The sequence below is a fragment of the Bubalus kerabau genome, chromosome 21 (assembly GCF_029407905.1).
Source record: "Bubalus kerabau isolate K-KA32 ecotype Philippines breed swamp buffalo chromosome 21, PCC_UOA_SB_1v2, whole genome shotgun sequence".
In the NCBI taxonomy this organism is placed as follows: domain Eukaryota; kingdom Metazoa; phylum Chordata; class Mammalia; order Artiodactyla; family Bovidae; genus Bubalus; species Bubalus kerabau.
Window position 1 is genome coordinate 46238235 of NC_073644.1, and position 27779 is coordinate 46266013.

At 42.1% G+C, this 27779-nt stretch overlaps 3 protein-coding genes across 5 annotated transcripts in view; 1 reads left to right on the plus strand and 2 right to left on the minus strand.

Moving 5' to 3' along the window:
- CEP76 (centrosomal protein 76) overlaps nt 1–9236 on the minus strand; it is a 22148-nt gene extending 12912 nt beyond the window's left edge. The window contains exons 1-8 of one of the 2 annotated variants that reach the window (XM_055558953.1): nt 8616–9236; nt 7859–8014; nt 6732–6813; nt 5899–6123; nt 4582–4767; nt 2638–2735; nt 1943–2071; nt 333–521 (exon numbers count right to left, since the gene is read on the minus strand). In XM_055558953.1, the coding sequence (XP_055414928.1) occupies nt 333–521; nt 1943–2071; nt 2638–2735; nt 4582–4767; nt 5899–6123; nt 6732–6813; nt 7859–8014; nt 8616–8678 (1128 nt within the window). In that variant the 5' untranslated portion in view covers nt 8679–9236. The remainder of the gene's footprint in view (nt 1–332; nt 522–1942; nt 2072–2637; nt 2736–4581; nt 4768–5898; nt 6124–6731; nt 6814–7858; nt 8015–8615) is intronic. The other variant, XM_055558954.1, reaches the window with a different exon arrangement.
- On the minus strand, nt 3012–4571 carry LOC129635783 (cytochrome c oxidase subunit 7C, mitochondrial-like). The gene has a single exon (XM_055558957.1). It carries the CDS (start codon nt 4189–4191, stop codon nt 4000–4002), a length of 192 nt encoding a protein of 63 aa, XP_055414932.1. The 5' UTR covers nt 4192–4571; the 3' UTR covers nt 3012–3999.
- On the plus strand, nt 8993–18999 carry PSMG2 (proteasome assembly chaperone 2). Of its 2 annotated transcripts, XM_055558955.1 has the most exons (8): nt 9071–9142; nt 10207–10281; nt 11581–11752; nt 13544–13602; nt 14854–14972; nt 16264–16437; nt 17787–17907; nt 18701–18999. In XM_055558955.1, the coding sequence occupies exons 1-8, from the start codon at nt 9086–9088 to the stop codon at nt 18791–18793; spliced, it is 870 nt and encodes a 289-aa protein (XP_055414930.1). In that variant the 5' UTR covers nt 9071–9085; the 3' UTR covers nt 18794–18999. The 2 variants fall into 2 exon arrangements, with proteins under 2 accessions (XP_055414931.1, XP_055414930.1); XM_055558956.1 differs by lacking the exon at nt 10207–10281 and having other exon boundaries at nt 8993–9142.
- Nucleotides 19000–27779: the final 8780 nt, after the last annotated feature.

A 27779-nucleotide genomic window follows, 5' to 3' on the forward strand; every position in this document is an offset into this window, starting at 1 on the left:
TCCTTACAATCGACAATCTCTAATCTAAGTTGTTTTTCCCATTCTGTAAGCTCTGCCTTGTGAATACCTATATGTACTACTTATACAACTTCAGACTAAAAATTATTTCAAAACAATAATACATTAAAGAAATTTTTTTTCATTCTGTTTCCAAAGAGTTGGAACGCTAAAGAATCTAATTTTTATAATACTATCAACAATTTTAGAACACAGGAAATTAGAAAATATCCCAATATATACTTTTTTCCTAAGTTAATTCTTTTACAAATATACCATCAACTCACAGTAACTACAAGGTACTGGTTTTTAGTTCTAGTATGTGTGTAGGATACCTTGTTTCTACAGAGAAAGGCCAGCAGAGTGCACCACTGCTCCTGTTTACCTCCTCCTCCGATAACAGGGGCTCGTTCATAACCAAGGACATTGACAAATCTTGCTGCTTGCCTTGGAGTGTCCAAAAGCCTTCCGGCTCGAAGTGGTTTGACATAAGAACAGACTGGTCGGTTAATCCCATTTTCATCCTGGAGGGGAAGGGAAAACATTATCTGTAGTGACAGTTAATCATTCCCAATCTTAACACTTTGTCTCAGAACACATCAGAGAGAAAATAATCCTGGACACCACTTGAGCACTTGCTTACCTTGCATCCAGCACTAGGCTACTGAGTATTGTACATACAATTTTTCTCTTAATTCTCATAACTTCTCTTCAAAGCCTATGACATTAAGAACTTAAATCATCATATGACCTGGCAACCCCACCCCTGGATATGTGTCCAAACCAACTGAAGTCAGTGTCTCAAAGACACAACTACATACCAATCCCATCACTGAAGCATCACTCACAACCGCCAAGGTATGGAAACACCAAAGTGGATGTCAAGGGATGAGCAGATAAAGAAGGCATGGGGTATTATTCAGCTCTTCCATGGGCCACTTCTCTGGTCCACTTCCCCCTCCCTCCCTGTCCTCTCTGGTCCAACGGGGCAGTGAATGACTACACTCCAGACTACACAAACAAGAGGGAGCCAGTTATACTTGGGCTGGTTTCTCTTCGCCCTTGTCCCAATGTTGCTGCTCCCTTCCTGCCCTGTCAGTCAACATACAGACAAGGCTGTCAGGAAGTCAGAAGACATTCCCGAATTTCCATCACCAACCAACTATGCCCTCCATTCCCAAGCTCCTCATCTAGAAAGTGAACCACCTTTAGCCTGTCCTAAAAGCCAGGGAGTGTAGGGAAAAGCTACATAAATGTACAGGATCTGAGACACAGTACTCACAACACTACACTCGTATGATTTCATAACACCTACACAAGACTGAATACATAGAAAAATATCTGAATGGTTCCTCAGAAGTCATAAAAGGATCTGATTATTTATGTTGGTTTACTAATGAGAGAAAACGGGCTTAGGATACAGAAAAAATAGAGGCAGAGAAACATAACTGAAATACTATAGTTAAATATGACTGGTTATCAGCTTAGGGATCTTGGCTGAACAGACTTATTACATGTAATACTCTTTGTCTTAAAAAATGCCCTAACAAAAAAATACATGCCTACACTACCAATTCTGCACCTGAAAGCTGAATTTACACGTAAATTGCAAAGTGTCCTACTATTTATCTAGTACAAAGTATCAATGGAGGACATACTCCAAGTTAAACAAAATGAGTTTTCATCTAGTTTAAATTAAACATGTTCAAAAATGGTTTAGAAAAACAGTAACTGAAAATAAAAAGCAAAATAAAACAAAGATTGTGAAATATCACTCACCTACTTACTACTGTCAGATTATTACAAAATCAACATTTTGTTTTACAAATAAATTTTCACTTATCTGGAATAAATACATTTTACAAATTAAAGTTAATTGAAATTGATGTTTACAACCAGTAAATCTTAAATATAGCTGTGAAACTTTCTCATACAATATACAAACCTGTGCAAAAATCTTTACGAGTCGTGAATTGTGTGAGGGTCGAATTTGCAAATATTCTCTCCACCACTGCTTAGCATACACAAGAAATAACCGCTCTTTCTCTGCAGTTTTCTGACGTTCCAAAGCAAGCTTGAAATTTAAAAATATACTTTTCAATTAACATTCATTCTCTTCAATAATGATCACAAAATATGGAACAAGTCTACACACCTCCTCCATCTTTAGCACTACTCAATCAGGACACCATCATCTCTCATCCCTAAGGGCCCCTAAGTGGCCTCCCTGTTCTCACACTTCCCAGGACAATCCAGTCTCCATGCCAATCGTGCTCAATCATGTCTGACTCTCTGTGAGTCCATGGCTTCTGGCCTGCCAGGCTCCTCTGTCCATGGGATTCTCCAGGCAAGAATACTAGAGTAGGCTGCCACTGCCTCCTCCAGGGTATCTTCCCGACACAGGGATCAAATCCAAGCCCCCTGTGTATCCTGCATTACAGGCAGGTTCTTTACCAGTGAGACACCTGGGAAGCCCCCATACCAGTCAGAGCTACCTTTTTTGATCCCAGACAAAAATTTCTAAATAATGTTACACTATCATTCTCTTGCTTACAACTAATAAATGATAATTTTCTAAAAAGAGAACACTTCCTAGGATTTATAAAAACACACAAAGAGGAGAAACTCAGGATTATTTACCTGTGTGTTCACTACTTCTTGAGATAATGTTTGATTGAGCGGTGGGTACATCTCAAGTTTTATATTTAAAATTCCCACAGAAACTTTTGATTCTGTGCCTGTAAATGTAAATAAATGTAACTTCAGAAGTTTCAATACTCGGTATATTTAGTCAATCAAAGCTTAACCAAAATAATTTAAGAATTTTGTGCTTTATCACTTACATGGAATAAAGACAATATTCAAACTCACCTTTTACATTCATATTAAAAACGACCCAGCTCAAATTAGTTTTTCTTTTGTTCAAAAACTTTTATCGAGTTATAAGGAGATTACCTGTTTTCCTAGCTTTTCAACCACATTTTAAGGGACTTTTTCAGACCTAAAGGATTTATGATTCTTGATTTTTATCTTCATTAAAAACAAAGTCAAAGCAACTGTTAATGCCTCATTCTCAGAAAACATTTATACATTTTGCCCCATATAGTAATTTCCATTTATCCCTTCCCATTTTTCACATTACATATGAGTACAAATTTTTAATCCACACCCGGACTTCAAGAATTAGAAAACAAATATACTTCACACCATAACTATTTAATATTTCTCTGATAAACCAGAAATTTCCAGGTCATTACTATGGTTATTGTGTTAGGCTTATATTTAAAAACAAACAATGGGTATCTCTTTTGAAAATAAATCTCCTACATAAAGCTTTTCCCCTACTATTTACTTAAGGAAAAATGTCTTCTGGGTCTAACCTATCGAAATCTAACTTACTAAAGCTCTATTGTCCACCGGTCAAACTTAACTCTGTAATCAAATTTCAATACCAAAATAATTCCATTATATGTAATGCTTACAACAGTGCAGCTTTGCCTTTCATTCCACTAGCAAATATGTATTATTATCAGGGAATCTGCAAGAACCCAGGGACACAATGGTGACAATACCCTGATCTCCAAGGGTACACTGATGACACCAGCACTGAGCAAGTGAACACTTCTGGGAGCCCCTGTCCCACCTGTATAAGGTGAGAGGAACATCTACTCCACATTCTATAAGAACCTACCCTGGCAGGGCTGGGGTACAAGCTATCATGTATGGGTGCATGCCTGCATGTCTGTGTAAAGAAATCTTAACTTTCTTTTTTTTTTTTTAATCAAAACATATTTAATTAATTAAGAAACTAATAATGCAATATTACCCAAACAAAATGTAAGCACATGTTCAATTATCATGTTCCATATTTCAGAGAAGAGGCATTAAGGGTTTATGCCATAAGTTTATTTACAAACATATCTAGGATGCTGAGTTCAAGGGATTGATCCTTTTAAGAGACTGCACCTCTTAATATGCTCCTCTTTCTATCTGTCTCATGGATTACTTTTTAAGCAGTTGGTGTCTTACTATAAAGAAAGGTGCAGCAAATCCAGACACAAAGAACAAAGTCATCATAGCTAGTAACCTCCACTTATTCTCCACTGAAAATGGTATATTCTTCCCTGGACCCTCCTCATAGTGGCTCCGACGAACCACAGAGGTTGTGAACCTCCGGATGCTCTGTCCCAACATAGTGCTGTTGGACGCTCTACAAAAGATCCAGAGACGGGAGGCAGAAGAAATGGCGGCTGCAAACTTACCGCTCCTTGCCTCATGACCTTGCTCCTCTAACTGCCTAACTTTCTTTTTAGCAAATAAATTTGGAGAGGAAAAGCCCTCGAGATTTCTTTATGTATCTCCCAGGAATTTTTTTTTCCCTTAAAACAAGGCCAGAGTGACAGAGAAGTTCAGTATTCACACTACTCAAGACACTTCCTCAGACTCCGATACTGGAGTCCAACTGTAATTCCAACAAATTCTTTCTACATGTTTCCCTCTTGGTTTACAAAGGCATTTTTAAAACATAAAATGTATTTATGAATTGTGGCTATAAAAAGGTAACAGTGATATTAATCGTCATACCTACACCCATAAGTTCCACAGTAAGACTGGTCACTCCATTTTCTGAACCCAACACTGATCGCCATTCAAGAAAATAGGATGCAACTAAAGTGGTCTCAGCAAATATGTCTGTCTTGATTAGCACCATATGAATTGGGTCACTTATTGATAACATTGTGGTAGAGTCAGCCATTCTAGTTCCATCACCTAGCAACATAAACCAAAAACATTACACCACGTGACACATCCAGTTAGGCCAACGTAAAAGAATATTTTCACTGAAAAGGATACTAATAATAAACATATAAAACCAAATAGAATAAGTCAGCAATGTCTCAGAAAGCACACAACAGAGTGGGAATAAAAGTATAGTCCCATTTCTGTTGCTAACTTTTCAGAAGACTCATGGAACTGTGACAAGTTATCTAGTTACTTAATGCATATTGGTGTTTTCTGACCTCTAAGAAGTTAAGTCTATTCTTCAAAAGTATATAAATAAAGTATATACTACCACTATAAAAATCATTGAAATATGTCAACATTATTCCCCAAAATATCTTTATCCCTAAAGCTCCAGGAGTTGATGGACAGGGAAGCCTGGCGTGCTGCAGTCCATGGGATCCCAAAGAGTCAGACACGACTGAGTGACTGAACTGAACTGAACTGAAACCTCTAAGGGAAAAAACACTGTATTATCTACACAAAAGTAAAAGATTCAGCACCTTGGAGCTACCAATTTAAGCCAGTAACTGCCTTATTAAGATAATACTTTTCACCGGGTAAAAAATAATAAAATTTTAGTAGTGCACTAGCCATTTCAGCAATCTAAAATTCTGAATGTATAACACAACAACTTTGTTAAGCTTACAAATATAAACATTTTGACATCAAAAACAACTAAGATATGACACCTTTACAAGAAGAAACAATGTAAAATAATTATAGTAATTAAGTACCATAATTTTAAAGTCTTAAAAATGAGTTATAGATTCACGTCTAACCTCTCACTTGTAAAAGTTACTAATGTCGTAAATCAAGTCATCTTTCAGAAATGAAGAGGGTCCCCTCTTATTCTCCACCTAACAAGCATTTAAATTTTTACTACTAAAGAATCAACCATTAAAAGTCAAAAGTAACCTCCAGGGACAACTAGCCAAAAATAAAGCAAGAAGGTAGGCAGTAGTAATTTACGTAGGAAAAAAGCAGTAAGGGAAAAAACAAAAGACTGGGGAGATTCATCCATTATAAATCTCTTAAGCAAAAGCTGTTAAAGTTGTTCTGTGACAAGATTTAAGAAAGATTTACAAAATTAAATGATAGTTTATCATTGCTCCTTACCTAAATTTTCTCTGTGTACTTCAAGTAAAAAGCCGTCATGAAAATCTGGTTCACAGGCACACGGAACAGGTTTAGAACGAAAACGTTGGTTTCGAAAATGTAAACATAAAGTAAAGGTTGAACAAGCTTGTCCAGGTAAAGGCTCAGGTTCTTGCAGATGTTCCAAGAAAGCTTTTCCACCCAAAACCTGAAGGTAAAGATACCTCCGTGTTGGATCAATATTAGCTGTAAAGTGTAGCAATACATATGAGGAAACTGCCAATCAACTTAAGCAATGTGATCAAGACAACAGGAAATAACTTGACAGGAATAAAACTAAAGACTAAAAAAAAGAAAGAGTAACAAATCTACTATATACCAGGCTTATTTGTACCCAGGGAAGAAAAAATACATAATAGGATATCTTTTTGTGATTTATATTTTGGCTATTTTCTTCCAGCTAGACAGGAGTTGGAGCCAAGGTTTAGGATATCTTTATTTTTTTTCATTAGTTTCTTATACAAGAAATCATTTCGGATAATTACCAACTCAGCAAGTATACTTATTAGATAATTACAGTGCCATTAAAAAAGGCTGTACAATATATAAAATATATTAATAAAACATGAAAAACAAATAGTCCTGCTTTTGCTTCCACTCAGCTATACATTAAATCTTTGATACACTTCATGCAAAATAGAATCTAAGTTTTTTGGATGATTTATCAGAAAAACATAAGTACCTCATTCTGGAAAAAAAAATCGAAATGCTTTCTCTCAAATACAAAACACTACAGCACATCTATATGCAATACTATCCACAACTAAATTAATGTTAAAAAGAGATAAACATACTTTTTTTTAATAACGTTGATTGTCTGTCAGTAAAACAAACAGGTTGTTTTGGAGAGGAAGGGAGTTCTTGATCAACATTATCCTGGAATGGCAGAAAAAAAATCAAAACAAATTAGAAAACAAAAATTACAGTTAAGTAATAAAATGCCAATAATGGGACTAAGAAATGAACTAAAAGTAGACAGGATAAAGCCCCCTCAAAATGCCCTTACTCTCCTAACATAGTCAGAATAATGAAAAGTCTTCTGAAACAACAATGCAACTAATTGGTCACTCCTAAAGTCTAGCATGAAGGAATTCATGATCTTCAAGCCATGTCCACCGAATGCTAAAACAAATTTTTAACACTTTACAGAAGGTTAGACTTTATCCAAACCTCATATGACATCTGGCTTGTGGTTCCACCAGGAACAGAACTGATTTTAATAAAGAAGTGACATTCACACAGCAGAAGCTATTACTAGGTCAGTTTTTATAACAAATGAGTTTATAAACCTCAAAAACCAAAAAAGGATGCTGGACTAAAATACTTATTCTCTGGTGTATTACAAAGTCCATCCAATTTCCACATTATGTTACCCAGGTATTGAGGTCACAGTCTCTCATTATTGCCTCACTTTCAAAAGACCTACTTACTAATTTGTGCACTGAGAGGCATCACCTCACTACTGACCTATTTATGTGAAAAGAGTTGAAAGTTCTTATGCAGACAATTCCTTAAAGAAACAATCTGTTCATCTTAGAGAACACAGCACCAAACAATGTGTTTACTTCAATAATAAGCTTTGTGTAGAAAGATTTCAGAGTATTAATTTAGAAAAAATACAGTTGGAGTAAACTAATTTGACTAATATACACACTTAAAGTTTCAGATCTAGAGAATAAGAGAAAACTCTCACTGTAAAGGGAATAATTAGGTCCATAATTTCCATTTCACTGATAAATAATCCTACCTGCTCCACTCAAGGGTAAAGTAGCTCATTCCTGAGACACAGATATTACTAAACAAAATGGTCTTATTTAAATAGTTTCACTAAAGAGAGGCCCCAAATTGGACCCTAAGAGTGGTGTTAAACATAAGAATGTACTTAAGTCTCTCAAATGTCTTCCTCTAAAAGATTACTCACAGTAACAAAATTAAGTTCTTTCATCACATCATCAATGATTCCCCGGCGTTTAAGGGCTTTGATCAAATCTTCGGTTGATAGCTGTTGTTGATCAGGTGCCAATTCTTCCCGAATCGTCTCAGCAAGGATTTCTCTTATCCTGCCATGGACATCCATCTAGGTAGAAAACTCGCATTAGGACTTAAAACGTTATAGAGCAGTCAAAGATAGCCATCTTTCCAAAATATTGACCCCAAAATAATAACAGTGAGAGAGGAGTTAAACTCAGGAAGGTTTCTCAAGTAACAGTGTGAGATTGTTACGGAAATCACTGAGAATAAAGGTAAGATTTTTTAAAGGAAAAAAACCTCTAAGGATAAATATTTTTAACTCTAAAAATAAGCTCTAAGCTTATCTATTACATTTGCTAGCACTTCCCCACAAGTAACACTCGACTGAAACCAGTCTTTTGAGAGTAGAGCAGAGCAGTGGAGGAGCGACCAAAGGCCAAAAGTAAACTCTCAACCTTTTAGTTGTGGCCGAGGGTTAACGGAGTGACCCTTTACGCGTCTGGGGAAGACGGTGGGGGTCAGGACCGCCGCGGGGCAGAGAGACGCTAACACTCGGCACGGGGCGGCGGCTGGAGCCCCGGCCGACCCCGAGGACCGGCAGCCCCTCCGTGCCGCCCCCCGTGAAGTGGCGGCCTCCGGCCCCACAAGCCCTCTCCCCGCGGATCCGCGGTGCCCGCTGGCCCAGCCCCGCCCGCCCGCCGCCTCACCTTGCTCAGCTGCTGGTGGATGAGCTGCTTCAGCTCGGACGCCTTTTCCGGCGGCAGCGACATGCTGGGCTCCTCCTCGGTCGCGCCGGCGGCCGCAGCGTCTCCGCGGCGGAGCCAGAGCCCGCGACCGCTGGCCTCGCGCGCTCCCGGGGCCGCCGCGTCAGGCAGGCGGGGGAACCGGGCGGCTCCAACTGCTGTTTCCAAACAGCGGCCGGGCTGTCCCCGCGCCGCCTGTCAGTCACCTCGGCCGGCGCCCCTGCTCGGCCCCGCCCGCAGACTCCGCGCCGTGCCCGCCAGCCCGTTCCCGCGCACCGCCCCGGCCGCCACCCCCGCCCGCAGCCCCTCCCGCGCGCCGCCCCGGCAGGCAGTGGGACGGGCACCTAAGGACCCCGCAACCCGGGCCTCGAAGGACCCCAGGAGCCGTCCACCCGCACTTCCGGCCGCCGGCTCTTCGTGCCGCCGGCGAAACCATGTTCGTCCCCTCCGGGGACTCGGTCCCCGACCTCGCGGGGTGCACCCTCTTAATGGTGAGTCGGGGCAGGGGGCCGGCGTCAGAGCGGCCCCTGGACGCGCGCAGTCTGCGGGGCCGGGTCCTGGTGGCTGAGAGCGGAATGTGTGGGGACGTGACCTTGCGCTCCGTTGGTGGCGTGCGGGCCACTCGCTGTACCTTTCTTCCTGGAAAATCTTACCGCGCTTAAGCTGGGGAGTGATTGTCATTAGTCAGGAAACTGCAGACGGGCTGGTAAAGACTTGCACGCGGTTCTATCGCGGTTCATTCATTGCCTAAGTGAGCGTTGTGTTGTGTCCGAGTGTAATGCTAAGACCAGGTTCTGTGTCTCAAGGAGTTCGCAGTCTAGTTGGGAACACACGTAAATAAATAAAGAACGTTGAAAGGGGTACAGAAAGACCCTGGGATTTATTGGGAAGGGGAGGGACACAAAGACCTGTTAAGAAAAGCTTCGTATGTGGAATTAAAAAAAAACAACATAGAGCAGATTGGATGAAATAGGTGAAAGGGGTCAAAAGTACAAACTTTTAGTCAAAAATAAGTCCTGGAATGTAATTTGCAACGTAGTAACTATAGTTAACACTGTGTTGTATGTTTGAAAGTAACAGAGTAGATCTTAAAAAGTTCTTATCACAAGAAAAAATAATTTTTTGACTGAGTGGTGATGAATGTTAAGTAGACCTGTTGAGGTAATCATATTGCAGTGTGTACTGATGTCGAATCACAATGTTGTGCCTCAATTTTTAAAAGGACGATGGTAATAGAAAAGTCACTTTTCGACAATTTTCATCATAGTGAAAGCAAGAAATATCAGTGGGGACTTCCCTCCTGGTCCAGTAACTAGTACTCTGCACTTCCACTACAAGGGGCATGATGGGTTTGATCCCTTGTCGAGGAACTAAGGTCCTACTTGTGGCGCGGCTCAAAGCAAAAAAGCAGCTTTGATATGTACTGAGGAAGAAAATTTGACTTCATATCAAAGTGTCTCCCTGAAAAATATTCGTTAATCACAAAAGGGAAAAAGTATTTTTGCAGGAGATACCTGGCAGAAAGAAGACATCACAGAGAAAATAATGTCCACAGGTTACTAGCAGTTCCCTTGACGGTGAAGAGGGAAGCCATATTGGATTGAAGAAACGGGAGAAGACGTGGAGATGTGTATGTTTGTGCTTTTGTTCCTGAATTCACAGATAAAGTTCCTGCTTGTGTCTTAGTGGATGGACTGTAAGGAATTTGGGCTCTGGAGGGACACTGAGAAGTGACAGCATGTGAAAAGGGAGTTTTTTTTAGAAGGAAAGATTTTAGAGGGTTGTGAATATGCTGATGGGAAGAATCCAGTAGTGAGGAAGAAATGAACGATACCCAAGAGTGAGGGTCTAACCAAAGTAGCAGAATCTTCAAAAAAGGGAAAAAGAATTAAAGGAGGTAACCATGGGATTGGTACCTGAGGGCATAAAGTGGGAGGCTGCTCTGAGGGACCCATAGAGGCCAAAAACGAGCAGTTGCTAGAAGAGTGCAGAGGAGCAGGTATAGTGAAGAGAAACTTGGGAGACAGGATCAAGGAAAATTAGTCCTCTCCTGCTGTGGCTGCTGAGGGGAAGGGAAGCAGGTCCCTGGTTTAGGTAACTGGGTGAGTAATTGTTGCTGTTTTCTGAAGTGCAAAGTAGGGAGCAGGTTGGGCAGATGCTTTGTTTGGTACCTGCTGGTTTTGATGTAACAGTGTGGAGATAGCCATTAGGCTGTGGAGTTCAGGTGAGTGGGGTGTAGGTAGAGATATGGTAGTTGGCTATTTGAAGTCATGAAAAAAAGAGAGAGTGTGTGTGTGTGTGTGTGTGTGCGCGCGTGCGCACGCGCAGCCTGAAAAAAAGCTCCCTCCAATCTTTAGGCACTAACGAAGCAAATGGAAAGAAGACCCAGGAACTCTGTTGTTCACACCTCACAGCCTCCGCACCTGCTTGCCCACTGCCTGACCTCGTCATATCCCAAGTCTTGGTGTGACTGTCTCCCTTACCTCTTTCAGGGCTATAGTGACTGGTCACCTGAAGTGACTGTTTCCTTGACCACCCCTTTTGAACTTGCAGTCACCCACAAACACACACACCCTTACTGACTTAAATGTTTTCTATAGTACTTCCCCCTATGTATTTTACTATTTTGTTTGCCACAGCAAACCACCCCCTCACTAGATGGAAACTCCACAAGGGCAGGAACTCTGATCCATTTGTTCACTGCATCCTCTGTGCCCAGAACAGGGGTTGACACATAGCAGGTATTCAGTAAGTATGCAGTCAGTAGTCTCCAGGTGGAGCTAATGAAAAGCTCAGAACCCAGGTGTGATGCACCTGGGCATTGGTATCCAGTACCTCTGCTGTGACTGTCGTCTTCTGTCTAAACTTCTTAAAGTGCTGCTGATTTGGATAACTTCATGAACTTTTTTTTTTTTTTTAACTGTTTCAGCCAGCAGTATCTGTTGGAAATGTTGGCCAGCTTGCAATAGATCTGATTATTTCCACACTGAACATGCATAAGATCGGTTACTTCTATACTGACTGTCTTGTACCAATGGTTGGAAACAATCCATATGCAACTGCAGAAGAGAATTCAGCGGAGCTCAGTATAAATGCTGAAGGTGTGTTATATCCTTCCACAAGGCAGAGTTGTGTCAAGTCACAGCCAGACCCTCCCTGGGTGTCTCTTGGCACCTGGAGTGGATCTTTAGAATCCACAGCGGTCCCTTCCTCTCCTGCACACACCCTGGATTACAGCCCCCTCGAGAGATGTGCTTGTATTTGTACCCTTGGATAGAATGATTTTTAACACAGGGCTTCCCCCTCTTATCCTCAGTTTTACTTTCTGTCCTCCTGGCATGTGTAACATTGCTCACACTGGGCTCAGGCCTTTGTGTTTAATGTGCAGCGCCCCACTCAGGCTGAAGTCATCTGTCACACAGTGGTAGCGTTCATCGTAATGCACACTGACCTGGCTCAGAGAGGTGAGTCACTTGACTGCAGGAGGCCTAGGCCCTTCCCATGCCACCCATCTCCACAGTTCCCTGCTGTGCTGTCAGTTGGGGTTAGTCAGGGCTCACAGCGTACAGACCGACCACTGTGTTCCTCTGGCCTCTGTATTTTCTGAAACTGGACTTAGTATTAAAGCCTTGATTATTTAGAAGCTAAATATTTTTGACCAGAATACGTGAAAGGTGATGTTACATTACACGAGCAAGGCGCTGGGAAACAGGATCTTACCAACAAAACAAGATGTGCGTGAAGCTCTGGTGGAGAGCAGGAGTGCTGCTGCTGCTGCAGAAGTGAGGCGTCATGGACGTCAACTCAGCCTGCCCACTTCCCTGGTTCCTGAGCTTCCAGCTCCAGCCCACTTTGTCCCAAACACGCCTGGTGGTCAGCACCCTTGCTGATGGATGCTACACGGTCCCAGTCACCCCACATACACCAGTCCAGTGAGATGATCCCAACAGACGTGTAGAACAGGAGAGACATGACCCACGACACACAGTGCCCGAGTCTCGGGTTGTCTGTGATGTTTACAGTGACTGAAAGCTTAGCCCTGGCACAGAGGCCTAATCACATGTTCTCGGAGACTGTATTTTGTCCTTGGGTCATGTCAGGGCTTCTCATTCTTGGAGGTAAACTTGGGCAGGACCTCCTAAGCATCAGTAAAGTGGGCCCCTTGTAGACTCTGGTGAACACTGTGGATCCTCCTCACAGGATAAATTCACACATATTGACTCACAGAGTTCTTACATGTTATTTCAGGTCTTTCTGAATCTCCTGAAGAAAATAAATGTAGCTTCTGTGTTTTATCACACAGCTAACACTTGCCTGCATTTTACTCTTCCTTCTAACCCCAATGAGTGTGACTGTTCTCTAGAGAAAAGAGGAAACAATATCAGAAACCAAACCTTGAAAATGGTCTTGAAAATGAGGTCATTTGTATAAAGATAGAAATTTCCAGGGGAATCCTCTAGGTTTACAATCAAAGAAGAGAAATAATTTTTGATAATTTTCTTATAGTTAAATTTCAGCAATGAATCTATTCCATAGAATAAAGCCCATGGGTGAATTCTGAAGTACTTTTAAAGTGTTTTAGCTAAATGATGTAGTACATATGTTCTGTGTTTTAATTGGCAAAAATCTTTAGGGACTTCCCTGATGGTCCAGTGGTAAAGAATCCACCTTCCAATTCAGGGAACACAGATTTCAATCCCTGTTTGGGGAGCTTAAGATCCCACCAGCAGTGGGGCAATTAGGCCTGTGTGTTGCAACTAAGACCGGATGCAGCCAAATAAATATATTTTTAAAATATTTAAATACAGAATTTTTCTTAATTCAGTTTTGTTATTAATTTCTCATGTATGACTCCTTAATTTTAACTATCATGTGGTTTCATTCTCTTGCAGTGTATGCATTGCCTTCAAAGAAACTAGTGGCTCTTCAGTTAAGATCCATTTTTATTAAGGTTAGTATATTGCTTTTGTCTTAAGTTTATTAAATACAGTATAATGAGAAAATACCGAGTCATTATTAAGATTCAAAAATCATTTTCTTTCTTTATACAGTTAAGCAGTCTGAGTTTATAGAGAAATACTCATAAAATTTCAGAGTTGTCACTATTATTTCCTGAATATATTGAAAGGAAATGGGACATATAGCTTGGGCCCTGTATATTCCCGATTCAGGTACCATGGGTGAAAAAATTTAAGCATATGAATATTACAGGTTTATTCTATTTGCATTACATTTCAAACCTGTGGCACCTGCATAAAAATTACGTGTATCTGAAAATAACATTCTTGAATCCTGCTTCTCTCCCCTTCTGCTGTCACCACTCTGGTCCAGCCCATGTCCTCTCTCATGCCCCTGATTCTGCTTCTGCACCACCCGCCCCACAGGCTGTTCCACCCCAGGTCCTGGAAACCTCAGTCAGATCCTCTCAGCTTCCTGTCTCCAAGCAAGTTCATAGCCCTCACCACTGTCTGGCAGGAATGTGTCCACACTGACCTGGCAGCCACTAGACACCTGGAGCTATTTAGATTTTGTTTCATCCATTAAAAGTAGAGTGAAAGGTCCACATCCCAGGTCAGTCGCCTGTTCACCTCTTGCCACACCTGGCTGACCCTCTGTGCACATGCACACTGTTTCCTTCTGCCAAACAGTCCAAAGCAGCTAGGTGCCAGCATCACATAACACACGTCTTACAGGAAGGAGAGTCTCCTTCACAACTACAGCACACCACACACCTGGGGGATGAGCATTAGAGAATACTCAGATTTCCCCAGCTGCTCCCCACACACCCATCAGTTCTGCATCCAGGCAAAGTTCAAGTATTGCCTCGGCTGTCACACCTTTTTAGCTGGTGTTCAGCATGGAGCTGACTTCCTCCTGTGATTCACAACACAGACTGTGCTGAGGGACCCAGACAGGCATTCTGCCTTCTGGCTTACCTAACCCAGAATTTTCTGGGGCAGAATTTTCTGCCCCAAATTCTGCCCCTGATCAGATTTGGGGCAGAAAATTATAGTCATTGTTGCTCATCTTTCATCTTCAGTGCAAGGACAATACGTGGATCTCAAACTAACTATAAGTTTAGCATACGTAAACTGTTAATAGTATCATCACAAAGACTGATGAAATACTATGTAGACTACTCTTGTTACAGTCTGAGATCTAACTTTGTATTTTCATTGTACTCTTTCCATGGTATACAAAGTATAAATCAAAGTCATTCTGTGAAAAACTGCTTTCCTGGGTGAAATGCAGCGGCTGCACCAAAGTGGTGGTTCTTTCTAGCAGCCACTCGTATCACCGTAATGACCTCCAGCTGCGCAGGTAGGTCTGTGTCTCTGGACAAGTATTTTTGTTAAGATGTGTACAGTTATTAGGATGATTTCTTTACTAAAAGGTTAAAACAAAATCTTAACGGCATCCTTTCCCTTTCTCCCTGGAATTTAGAAAGAAGGAGGTAAAGATTGTGGGGAGGCGATGGCACCCCACTCCAGTACTCTTGCCTAGAAAACCCCATGGACGGAGGAGCCTGGAAGGCTGCAGTCCATGGGGTCGCGAAGAGTCGGACATGACTGAGCGACTTTACTTTCACTTTTCACTTTCATGCATTGGAGAAGGAAATGGCAACCCACTCCAGTGTTCTTGCCGGGAGGGTCCCGGGAACGGCGGAGCCTGGTGGGCTGCCGTCTATGGGGTCGCACAGAGTCACACAACTGAAGCGACTTAGCAGCAGCAGCAGGGGGAGTAGCGTTGGGGGCCCTGGTGTTCCCGGGGCCGCAGCACTGGGGTCTAGGGTAGCAATGGGGTGCTTCAGGGGCTGGGCTCTGCTGTGTGTGTCTCTGGGACTGTGCTTTGCTGTGTGTGTCATGAGCCCACAGCACCTCAGGGCTCAGCTGATGGAGAGAAAGGAGAAAGAGTACCTGAAGTTATCAGTTGATTGTCTTTCAAAGACTGGATCAGTGTTTCTATTTATTTCCATGTATTCAACCATTTGTATCTGCAGAACTCCAGCTGCCTTTAAGTACAATTTCCAGGCATGTCAGATTGAATTCTTAAATAGAAGATAAAGTATTCAAGAGTTAGAAATCCATACTATTTATTGCATTGCCATTTGTACACCTGTAAAATCATGAAGAAGAAATATCAGCGAAGAGTAACCTCTCAAAACTAGTTAATTTCTGAGACTGTCACAATAGACCACATTTCTGAGGCCCTTGTTAGAGGCCTTGTCGGGGCGTGGCCGTGGGGTCTTCATGCTGGCCTTGCCTTCGGTTGTTTACCTGTCCCCAGCACAGTCTCCTAAGTATGTGAGTAGCAAGTCAGAGCAATCACTTTACGTTACTCTTCCATAAACTGTCAGAACTTGCATTTTGCCTTCTGCAACAAAATATATGGAAAACAAGGTAATTTTTGCTGAAAGAACTCTAGTCTTAATGTTCTTATTTGTGAGTGTTTAGTTAATGAGAAGGCAATGGCAACCCACTCCAGTATTCTTGCCTGGAAAATCCCATGGATGGAGGAACCTGGTAGGCTGCAGTCCATGGGGTCGCACAGAGTCGGACACGACTGAAGTGACTTAGCAGCAGCAATTAATGATATGATTGTTTCTTTACAGTACCCCCTTCAGGTACCTTCTTACACCTTCCATGCAAAAAAGTGTTCAGAATAAAATACAGAGCCTCAACTGGGAAGAAATGGAAAAAACCCCATGCATTCCTGAAATAGACGATTCTGAGTTTTGTGTCCGTGTCCCTGGAGGAGGGATCACAAAGCTGCTCTATGACGAAGGGTGAGTGTGTCTGCCTGTGTCTTTGCTCCCCACATGATTTCAGGATGAAATCAAAATGAAATCAGGGTACCTGGGAGTGTTTGGATTACTTGCTGGAACTCTGAAAATGCCCTTATTAAATAGGTGCTGTATTACTTTCAAGGGAAAGACTGAAATGTGGTTATAGAATTGGTTCCTGAGAAGCCATATTTAATGCTTCATTGTGTGTAGCATGTTAGGGGTCCTAACACTTATTCTCTGCCTATAGTCAGTTCTTTGGTGGTGGTGGTGGTGGTGAGATGTACATAACATTAAATAAACCATTTTTAAGTGTACAATTAAGTAGCATTAGGTACATTCACAGTGTTGTATACCCATCAGCACCATCCACCTTCAGGATTTTTATTCTAAATAGACCTGCACTCATTAAGTAATAACTCCTTTCTTATACCTGAAGAACCATCATTTCCTCCAACATTTCTTTTGCCTAGTCTGTCTCCCGTCTTTCCTCTCTGGCTTACACCCACAGTATATTATTTCACCTCCTCTCACACCACAGCCACGAAGCCCCGTCCAGCTAGTCACTCCCACCTGCTCTGCAGACCACCAGCTTTGAACTGTTCTCTTGCTCTGTTCAGGCCCCGTCACCTGTGCCTACACTGCTGTCAGGTCATAGACTGCGGAGCTGCAATAACAGGAATGTGTTTGCTCACAGTTCAGGGGGCTAAACCGAGTTCAGGCGCTGACACGGCTGGAGAGGCGGCAGCACAGAACCAGAGGGGCGGCAGCCGTGGAAGAGGACCGGTGGGCTGCCTGAGCCTCTCAGCCCTGAGCACACAAGCACAGGGTGAAACCACGAGGCCAGAGAGCAGTCCCTGGGCGGCTTTGTGACTTTGCTCACAAAGTTAGCGGCACTAGAGAAAGTGCTGAGAGAAACACACTCCTCATGGAACATTTGGAAAATATAGAACCGTCCAAACAAACAATATTTAAAATACTCAGCTGTGTCAACCAAAAGTAACTACCATGACTAGTTTTTTGGTCTGCTTTCTTCCCATCGTCTTTAAAATATAGTTGAAGTAAATACTTGCATCTGCAGGATACTGCAGCTGTAGAGTTTATGCTGTTTAAAGATGTTTCTCACAAAACTGATGTTCTTTTGGTTTTCTCACATAAATCTTGCTGTGAGGCAGGAAGGTGCACGTGCCCAGGGTGAGTGCTACATGGCTCCCGGTTCCGTCTCCACACGTAGAACGTGTGGCATCTCCTCGCATACGATCTGGCTGATCATCTCTGTAGGAACTCAGGCACAGTGGAACTGCCGTTGGGAAGCAAAAAGAATACCTGATTGTTCTTTTCGCTTGTTGCAGCTGTTCTAAAGAAATCCCAATCGCGATTCTGCTGAAGTTTGTTTCAGAAGGAGACAACATCCCAGATGCTCTGGGTCTGGTTGAATATCTTAATGAATGGCTTCAGATAATCAAACCACATGTAAGTTTTACTAAAGCTTAAGCCTGATTGTTCTGGTTAGGTATTCATAAACTTGCATTTTTACATACTGTATAAGTAGACCAAGTAAGTGAAAGTTTATGTTAAATATAGACATCTTTATATAAAATTTACATTGAACTTTTGAAAAGAAAGCAGCTAACCATTAAGACTGATTTTTAAAAAAAATAAAGGAAGATCTTAAGTACTTCACTGTATTCATTCTTAGTGTTGCATTAATTATAGCAACTTGTTTATAAGGATAAACAAGTCCTCTTTGGAATCCCAGATGGTTTTTTCTTTTTTAAGTAAAACGTACAGTTATGGGAGCAATACCATAGCTATTGGACATGCATTATAATTAAAATACATTCCCTATTACAAAATAAGAGCATTACACCAGGGAAATCAGTTAGCCTTTAGGCATAACAGAAGTAAATGAAGCCTGCTTTATATAGCAGGTGACTGTCTTCTTAATTCATTCCTTTTCACTGAACAAACTGATGCAAATCATGCAACACTGATTTTTTTTTTTTAACCCCTATTTCTTTTGAATTTGATTTTGCTCTGTGTACTCCATTCACAGTCATTCTGGCATATCTTTATGATTTGGAATTTGAGGGAATTTATCTTCAGCTGTTATAAAGACAGAAATTTATTACTTTGTTTTTTCCTTACAATAAAAGCTAGAAGTGTCAAAACCAAAAGGAACAAACGAGAGAGTTCTGTAGTATGTGTTAAAGGGAGAGGGAGCAGTAAAGCTGAAGGACTCCGATACTCTGTTCTTCACTTGCAGTGTGAGGACCCCACAGCATCTTCCCTGCCCTGGAAAATGCCGAGTTCCTGGAGGTTACTCTTCGGCAGTGGTCTTCCCCCTGCGCTCTTCTGATCTGTTTCAGTTTTATACCTTACTTCCCAAGATGCTTACTACCAACACAACTGGTAAACAACTGTATAAAAAGAATGTATTAGGAAATCTTTACTTTCCACAGAAAAATCTCCAGGAAAAATGGATTAACACAAGGTTGTTTTTACCATGTTTTCCATCATCTACAACAAATGTAAATTTTGTGCAATAAATTGTTTTCTAAGTAATTTTGTCTAAAATGTGTTCTTTTATGTGTTTTTTTTTTACTCAGACTTCTATATAAGTTTCCTATGTCTGCTGTAACAAATTACCATAAACTGGGTTACTTAAGACAAAATAAGTCTATTATCTTAAAATTGTGGACATCAGAAGTCCAGAATAGGTCTCCCTGGGCCAGTCACGGTGCTGGCAGGACTGCGTTTCCTCAGGAGGGTCTTGGAGAGAATCGTTTCCAGCTCCTAGAAGTTGCCATGTTCTTTGGCTCATGGCTTCTTTCTCCATCCAGAATAGTTGCCCCATCTCAAAGACTTTTAGTATGAAAGAAAAGGTTTTCATTTTTGCATGCCTAATACATACCAGTCCCTTTTTACCTGCTATTTTGTCACATTACCTCTGTGCCTTGGCTTTCTAATCTGTAAAACAAGGGCTTATGATGCTAAGGGGCACACCCTACTCCATGTTGTTTAGTCACTCAGTCGTGTCTGACTCTTGCAACCCCATGGACTGTATAGCCTGCCAGGTTCCTCTGTCCATGGGGCTTCCCAGGCAAGAATACTGGAGTGGGTTGCCATTTCCTGCCATCCAGGGGATCTTCCCAACCCAGGGATCAAATCCAAGTCTCCAAGGTTACTGCATTGCAGGCAGATTCTTTACTGCTGAGCCACCAGGAAAGCCCCATCCTACTCCACAGCATTCAGTAAATGATTTATTTCTGATAAATTACTCTGAGTTCTATAGTCTGATATGTTCCCATTTTGGAAACTTCTATAGGTTAGGGTAGGGAAAGGATATTCCACACAAATGATAACTGAAAAAGAGCAGGGTGGCTACACTATTATCAGACAAAACAGAGTTTTAAGTCAAAAACTCAACTAGAGAAAAGGACATTTTGTAAGATAAAAGGGTCAATACACAAGATAAAACAATTATTAATATATAGGCTCTTAACATCAGAGCACCCAAATATATAAAGCAAACCTTGGCAAAGTTGAAGAGAGAAATAGACCATGACACATTCAATAACCCATTTTCAGTAATGGGTAGAACAACGAGATACAAGACCAGTAAGGAAACAGGACTTGAAAACACGAGATCGATTGGACCTAACACATGCAGAACATTCCACATGACAGCACAGAACACACGTTCTTCTAAAGTGTACATGGAACGTTCTCCATGATAGATCACATATTAGGCCACAAAAAAGAAAGTTAACAAATTAAACCACACTGAAATCATACCAAGTATCTTTTCTGACTAATATGGAATGAAACTTAAATCAATAGCTGTAAAATTAAAAAAAAAAAAAAGATTCACAAGAGCAAATTAACACATTTTTGAACAACTAGTGAGTCAAAGAACACAAGTGAAACTAGTAAATGTCTTCATACAAATGAAAATAAAAGCACAATATACACAGATTTGTGGGATGCAGTAGTAAGAAAGAAGTTTACAACTGTAAACAATGACATTAAAATAGAAGAAATTTCTCAAATCAACAATCTCACTTTATACTTCAAGGAAGAACTTTAACCCAAAGTTAGTAAAAAGAAGGAAACAACAAACATTAGAGAAGAAGAATAGAAAAAAGTCAATGAAAGTAAGAGTAGGTTTTTTTGAAAAGACCAACAAAATTGATAAATCCTTAGCTAGATTAAGAAAAAAAAAAATCAGAAATGAAAAAGAGATTACAACTGATGGACTTCCTTAGTGGTGCAGTGGTTAAGAATCTGCCAAAGCAGGGGACATGGGTTTGATCCCTGGTCTGGGAAGATTCCATATGCCATCAAGCAGGTAAGTCCATGCGCCACAAGTTCAGTTCAGTTCAGTACAGTTGCTCAGTCGTGTCCGACTCTTTGCGACCCCATGAATTGCAGCACGCCAGGCCTCCCTGTCCATCACCAACTCCCGGAGTTCACTCAGACTCACGTCCATCGAGTCGGTGATGCCATCCAGCCATCTCATCCTCTGTCGTCCCCTTCTCCTCCTGCCCCCAATCCCTCCCAGCATCAGAGTCTTTTCCAATGAGTCAGCTCTTCGCATGAGGTGGCCAAAGTACTGGAGTTTCAGCTTTAGCATCATTCCTTTCAAAGAAATCCCAGGGCTGATCTCCTTCAGAATGGACTGGTTGGATCTCCTTGCAGTCCAAGGGACTCTCAAGAGTCTTCTCCAACACCACAGTTCAAAAGCATCAATTCTTCGGTGCTCAGCTTTCTTCACAGTCCAACTCTCACATCCATACATGACCACAGGAAAAACCATAGCCTTGACTAGACGGACCTTTGTTGGCAAAGTAATGTCTCTGCTTTTCAATATGCTAGCTAGGTTGGTCATTACTAAAGTCCAAATGCTCCAGAGTCCTCGAGCCACAATTACTGAGCCTGCACACCCATGCTCCCCAACAAAAAGCCTCCGCAATGAGAAGCCGCACACCACAACTAACAAGTAGCCCCTGTTCACAACTAGAGAAAGCCTGTGTGCAGCAATGAAGACAGTGCCATCAAAAATAATGTATAAAAAATAAAATGAGTTTTTAAAAAATTGTTTTTAAACCCATAAAACAACAAGTTTTGGTGAAGAAAGTGGAATCCTTTTACAGTTTGCGGGAAAGTAAAACGGTGCAGCCACTATAGAAAATAGTATGGAGGTTTCTAAGTATATTAAAAGTAGAACTATCATTTGATCTAGAAATCCTACTTCTTGGCACATATCTAAAAGAATTAAAAACAGGATCTCAAAGAGATGTTTGTATACCCAGTTCATTGCAGCATTACTCACAATAGCCAAGATGTGGAAGCAGCCTCAGTCAGTTCAGTTCAGTTGCTCAGCCGTGTCCGACTCTTCACAACCCCATGAATCGCAGCACGCCAGGCCTCCCTGTCTATCACCAACTCCTGGAGCTTACCCAAACTCATGTCCATCGAGTCAGTGATGCTATCCAACCATCTCCTCCTCTGACATCCCCTTCTCCTCCTGCCCCCAATCCCTCCCAGCATCAGAGTCTTTTCCAATGAGTCAACTCTTCACATAAGGTGGCCAAAGTATTGGAGTTTCAGCTTCAGCATCAGTCCTTCCAACGAACACCCAGGACTGATCTCCTTTAGGATGGACTGGTTGGATCTCCTTGCAGTCCAAGGGACTCTCAAGAGTCTTCTCCAACACCACAGTTCAAAAGCATCAATTCTTCGGTGCTCAGCTTTTTTCACAGTCCAACTCTCACATCCATACATGACCACCAGAAAAACCATAGCCTTGACTAGACAGACCTTTGTTGGCAAAGTAATGTCTCTCCTTTTGAATATGCTATCTAGGTTGGTCATAACTTTCCTTCCAAGGAGTAAGCGTCTTTTAATTTCATGGCTGCAGTCACCATCTGCAGTGATTTTGGAGCCCCCAAAAATAAAGTCTGCCACTGTTTCCACTGTTTCCCCATCTATTTCCCATGAAGTGATGGGACCAGATACCATGATCTTCATTTTCTGAATGTTGAGCTTTAAGCCAACTTTTTCACTTTCCTCTTTCACTTTTATCAAGAGGCTTTTTAGTTCCTCTTCACTTTCAGCCATAAGGGTGGTGTCATCTGTGTATCTGAGGTTATTGATATTTCTCCCAGCAATCTTGATTCCAGCTTGTGCTTCTTCCAGCCCAGCGTTTCTCATGATGTACTCTGCATATAAGCTAAATAAGCAGGGTGACAACATACAGCCTTGACATACTCCTTTTCCTATTTGGAAGCAACCTAGATGCCCATAGATAGATGAATGTATAAAGAAAACATCTCTCCATACAATGGGATATTATTCAGCCATAAAAAAGGAGTCTTGTCATACACAACAACATAGACAAACCTTGAGGACATGATGCTAAGTGAAATAAGCCTGTCATAAAAAGAAAAATACTGCATGATTCCACTTATATGAAGTATCTAAAGTAATCAGACTCATAGAAACAGAAAGAAGACAAAGGTTGTCAGGGTGTGGGAAGGGGTAATAGGGAGTTTTTCAGGGGGTACTGAGTGATTGATAAAAGCCCCCTCCCACTTGCTTCCAGGATCTTGAGTCAGACCTACAATGTTCATCCATGCGTTAACGTGAACACATATTCCTGACATTGAGAACAGGAGAGAATAAGTGGCTGTGGATTCATAGAAATCCTCCAGAGGTTTGGGTTTCCCCACACCAAATGCTGGCATTTGAGAATCTTTATTTCAGCTCACAGGCCAAGGGGCCCAGCTCTTTTATGGGTTATACTACTAATAAGGGAAGACTGTTGACTGTTCTTCACTACAACTATTGTTTACTATTTTTTTATTGCAATTAGCATATTGGTTTAGCTACACTTTGCACAAAACATACTTTTGGCCAATGTGAGAAGGACGTTTAGATCATGTCTGTGGTAAAATGCTTTGAGTTCTAAACAACCACAGGGTGGAAGCACACAATCCACAAATAACTTCCTACATATGATTTCTTGAGTTATTTCAGTTATACAGCTTGGCAGATTATCAGCATCCAATTTTCATATTTTCCAATATGCATTTCTTACAGAATAAGCTCTTACTTAAGTAATAGTCAAACAAAAACTGAGTAGGTTAATAATAATAATCGAAGCAAGATCCTTTTCACTGAACAAAAACACTTTTTCTACCTAACTTTTAATAGGCTTTTAATTTTATTGCTAAGTAGAGTATTTTTCATAATTGTAAATTCAATGCATGCATATTATAAAATATTAGGTAATACAAAAGAGCATAAGGAAAAATAAATATCATCCAAAATCTTCGCAGCCAAAATAAAAAACAGCCTTCTAGTGTGATTCAACCCAAATATTTTGTCATTATCTATATAAATGTATAAATATTTTAAGTGACATTATATTGACGTAGAATGTTGCATCATTTTTAAAAATTATTTACTTGTGAAAGTGATGAATACACTTTCACTGTAAAAAAATTTGAACAGGATTTCCCTGGAGGAATAGTGAATAAGAATCCACCTGCCAAAGCAGAGGACAAGGGTTCAATCCCTCCTCCGGGAAGATTCCACATAGAATGGAGCAACTAGGCCCCTGTGCCACAACTATTGAGCCTGCACACCCAGGAGTCCACACACTGCAACTACTGAGACCCCTTTGCCTATAACCCATGCTTTGCCAGAGAAGCCTGTGCACCGCAACAAAGAGAAGCCCCAGCTGGCCGAAACTAGGGAAAGCCCACGTGCAGCAACGAAAGCCCAGTGCAACCAAAAAATTCAAACAACACAAATGTGAAGTACTCTGTCAGCTTCTTCCTGCCATGCCCACCCCACACCGCCCTGCAGAGACCATCATTTCCACCTTGTCGCACCCCCTCAGACCTTCCTGTGCAATCCCGTGATGCAAGAATTCAGCGTGTATAGCTTTCTATTAAAACATCCAGTAGAGGAAACTGTTTCTCTTTTAATATGTACGTTATATTACTTTTTTCTTTGCAAAATCAATGTGTCTTTAAGAAAAAATCTGTGTCTAGGATGTGATTTACACAATGCAGAATGTATAAGAATTTATAAACATCTTTGCTTCTACTGACTACTTTCTAACTAAAATAAAATCTTAAATCTTATTTTCTCCCTTCAATTTTCTTGTTGGTTTGCTTGTTTCATTTTCTTTGACCTTGAAATTACATGGTTTTTAAAGGCTACTGCTATTGAGTACACTTATGGGAAAAACCCCTTACTGTTGGCAGAAATATAATTTTTTTTTTCTTTTGAGAGGAAGATAAACCATATAAAACAATACAAGAAGTGAAGATAAAACATATATTTCATCTGGCAGTAATTCCATTTAAACTTCTAAATAGATTAGTATTATTGAATAGAGACTATTTAGATACTCTGAAAATACTTTTTCCCCCCAAGATGGCAAATTCTATAATGAGTATTTCAACCATATTTTATGAGTGGCATATATATTTTAATTTCACAGCAGTTCTCAACAAAGAGCTGACTGGACTTGCCAACTTGGTCAGCCCATTATGCTGATGTGGAGTTTCTATGCTCAAGACTGTGGTCGATTTGCACAGTAACTAAGAGGTTAAGAGGGGGGAAAAAAAGGGCTACAAAATACTATCACAGAGTCTCAATTTGGGGGCTGGGAAAATGTGGGGCAGCCAAAATGTCAGCAGCAGCTATATATGGGTGATTTTTTACTTTATTCTGTTGTTTCAACTATATACAGTTAACATATACTCATTTTGAAATGGGCTTCCCAGGTGACAACTGCAATGGTGAAGAATCCACCTGTCATGCAGGGGACGCAAGGATGGGGGGACACATGTGCACCCATGGCTGATTCATGTCGATGTATGGCAAAAACCACCATAATATTATAAAGTAATTATCCTCCAATTAAAATAAATTTTAAAAAAAGAGAGAGACTTGTGTTTGATCCCTGGGTCAGGAAGATCTCCTGGAGAAAGAAATGGCAACTCACTTCAGTATTCTTGCCTGGAAAATCCCATGGACAGAGGAGCCTGGCAGGCTACAGTCCACGGGGTTGCAAAGAGTCAGATAAAACTAAGTGACTAAGCACAGCACAGCACAGCACAATTACAATTTAGGGGACAGTTCTGGACTTGATGTAGTTGCTCAGGAACAAGTTGTAACATAACCACAAATTTTCTTACTACCTTTGGTAAAATGAACACCTACTACAAGCCAGGCACGGTTTCAGCACTGCAGATCCCTGTCCTGTTGGGAGCTAACATTCAGGACAAACAGGAAGCACAGTGAAAACGTGTTCAATACGTCTGGCAGGGCAGGGGGGCACGACAGGAAAAGGAGGTTGGTCGGGGTCCAATCATCAGTCAGCTCGGTGTTCATGTCCCCACTCTGCTCTCAGGCTAAACATCTCAGATGCCTCCCTAAGTGCCGCACCAGGCCTCTGTCTGCTCCCAGCCTACCTCCCACCTCTGCTGGATGGTCCAAGTCCATACAGACCTGGCCCTCACTGACTTCTACCACACCCAGACACAGAGCCAGGCCCACATTGTCTGACTCAAGGGTACACCCACCACTCAGAGCTTTGCAAAGGCTCTGAGCACTGTGTTGTGGTCCCTGGTGTTTGCTGACCGCTGTCCACATTTAGGCCCTGAACTGAGGGCCTCGCTGTGATACTGCTGAACCACCTACAGGGCGGGCATCACCTCAGGACTTACCTCTGCTGCTTTCTGGGTGTGTGACAGGCCCCAGAATAGCACCTACTATTGAATGAAGCATAAAATACAAGGGAGAGACATGCACACAGCTGAAAAGTCCCAGACCTTGACCCTGCTCTTAGAAGAGTGAACAGAAGGGCAGAGATGGTCCTGTCATCCTCTCAGCCAAACACTGGCTTTCAATTGCTTGTAAAACTGGTTTGACATTAAGACAGCGTATTTTCCAGCCACTCATACTATTATTTCTCCCTGGAACCTCACTGTGAAGGATTTTTGGTTGCTTGCTTATAAAACTAAATCACGGCCTGTCTGGGAGATAAGTAATTAGAATCCCATTCAGTCAGCTCTCTGCCATGGCTGTCACATCCCTCTGACTCTGGGTACTGTGCCCGGCTACAGCCAAGGACACACAGTATCTCAGAATGTGGTCACAACAAATCACAACCGAGAAGTGCCTTTTCAAGAGGCAGGAAAAGTCAGCAGGCCTTAAAGGACACTTCCTCCTGGAAGTGCTTTTTGCTGACCACGTCCTTGAAGGACACAGAGAACACATTACAAAAGGTGTGTGGCAGAGTCCGCACCTGTTCTGGGCCCAGACCCACCTGAGGCCAACCTGGCGATGACGACACCTGCTGGAAACTGTGCTGGACTTGAACCCGAGTGAATATAATTAAAGAGCCAATTGATGAGGTTTTAAAAAAGGTTAAAACCTTTTTTAAACAGGTTTGAAAGCTCCGAGGAGCCAAGTGGACAAAGAATCTTGTCAACCGCTGCGGTCCAGAGAGGGCAGACCAGGAACCAGGTAAAAGGGGGACGTGAGACTCTCGGCAGGCCTTACGGGCGAAGACCATGGCGGCCTCGAAGGCTCCGTCTCCACGCTGGCATGTGTCTTCCTCCTCCCCGGACCTCTGTGTCCATCAACTTGCTGACCCCGACCTGCTGTCACCTTCTCCAGGGGTGCTGTGGGCGGATTTCGGGGTAAACGTGAAGCTCTGGGGGGTCCGCAGTCTTTGCTCTTCACGCCGCCAGCTGCAGTCCGAGTCCTGAGTGTCTGACTGTGCCCACGAGCGCCTCCTGGTCCGGCCTCCACTCCGGGCACCCTGGGCTGGCCTCAGGCCATGGCCTCCCTTCCTGAGCTCCTCTGGGGTGCCCCCTCCTCCCGCGGGGAGATGGATCTGTGGAGGCGGGAAGAGCAGCCTGGCCTCGGCCCGGTGGGCCTGGGGCCAAGAGCCTTCAGTCACCAGTGATGACCAACACTGAGTGGAGCCCCCACCCCGCCATCTCTCGTGTTTGGTCCTTGTGAAGGACGCCTGGTGTCATCCACGAACAAGTTGGGGGAGGAGAGTTTGCAGACAGCGGTTGCCAGGCTACACCCACTTGCCTCGTGCTCCAGGAGGCTGGAAAGCCGATGTGCATGCACAGGAGAGGGGCTCTTCCGCGCCAGGAGGGGAATTCTAGGAGTGACCGACCCCCGGACTCGACAGCGACCCCGTGTGGTGGACTGCATTTTGGCTCTGGACTGTGAGTGCGTGACTGCAGAGAAGAGCTCAGAATGACTTCAGAAATAAAAGAAAACTTTGAGTCAGTAATGGTAAC

What these genes read in the sequence shown, in the direction of transcription:
- LOC129635783 (XM_055558957.1), bottom strand. Translation starts at nt 4,191, where the DNA reads ATGTTGGGACAGAGCATCCGGAGGTTCACAACCTCTGTGGTTCGTCGG.
- PSMG2 (XM_055558955.1), top strand. Translation starts at nt 9,086, where the DNA reads ATGTTCGTCCCCTCCGGGGACTCGGTCCCCGACCTCGCGGGGTGCACC. An exon ending in TAAGATCCATTTTTATTAAG is followed by an intron (nt 13,603 to 14,853) that starts GTTAGTATATTG and finishes TGGTATACAAAG; the next exon opens with TATAAATCAAAGTCATTCTG. An exon ending in TTCAGATAATCAAACCACAT is followed by an intron (nt 17,908 to 18,700) that starts GTAAGTTTTACT and finishes CTTCACTTGCAG; the next exon opens with TGTGAGGACCCCACAGCATC.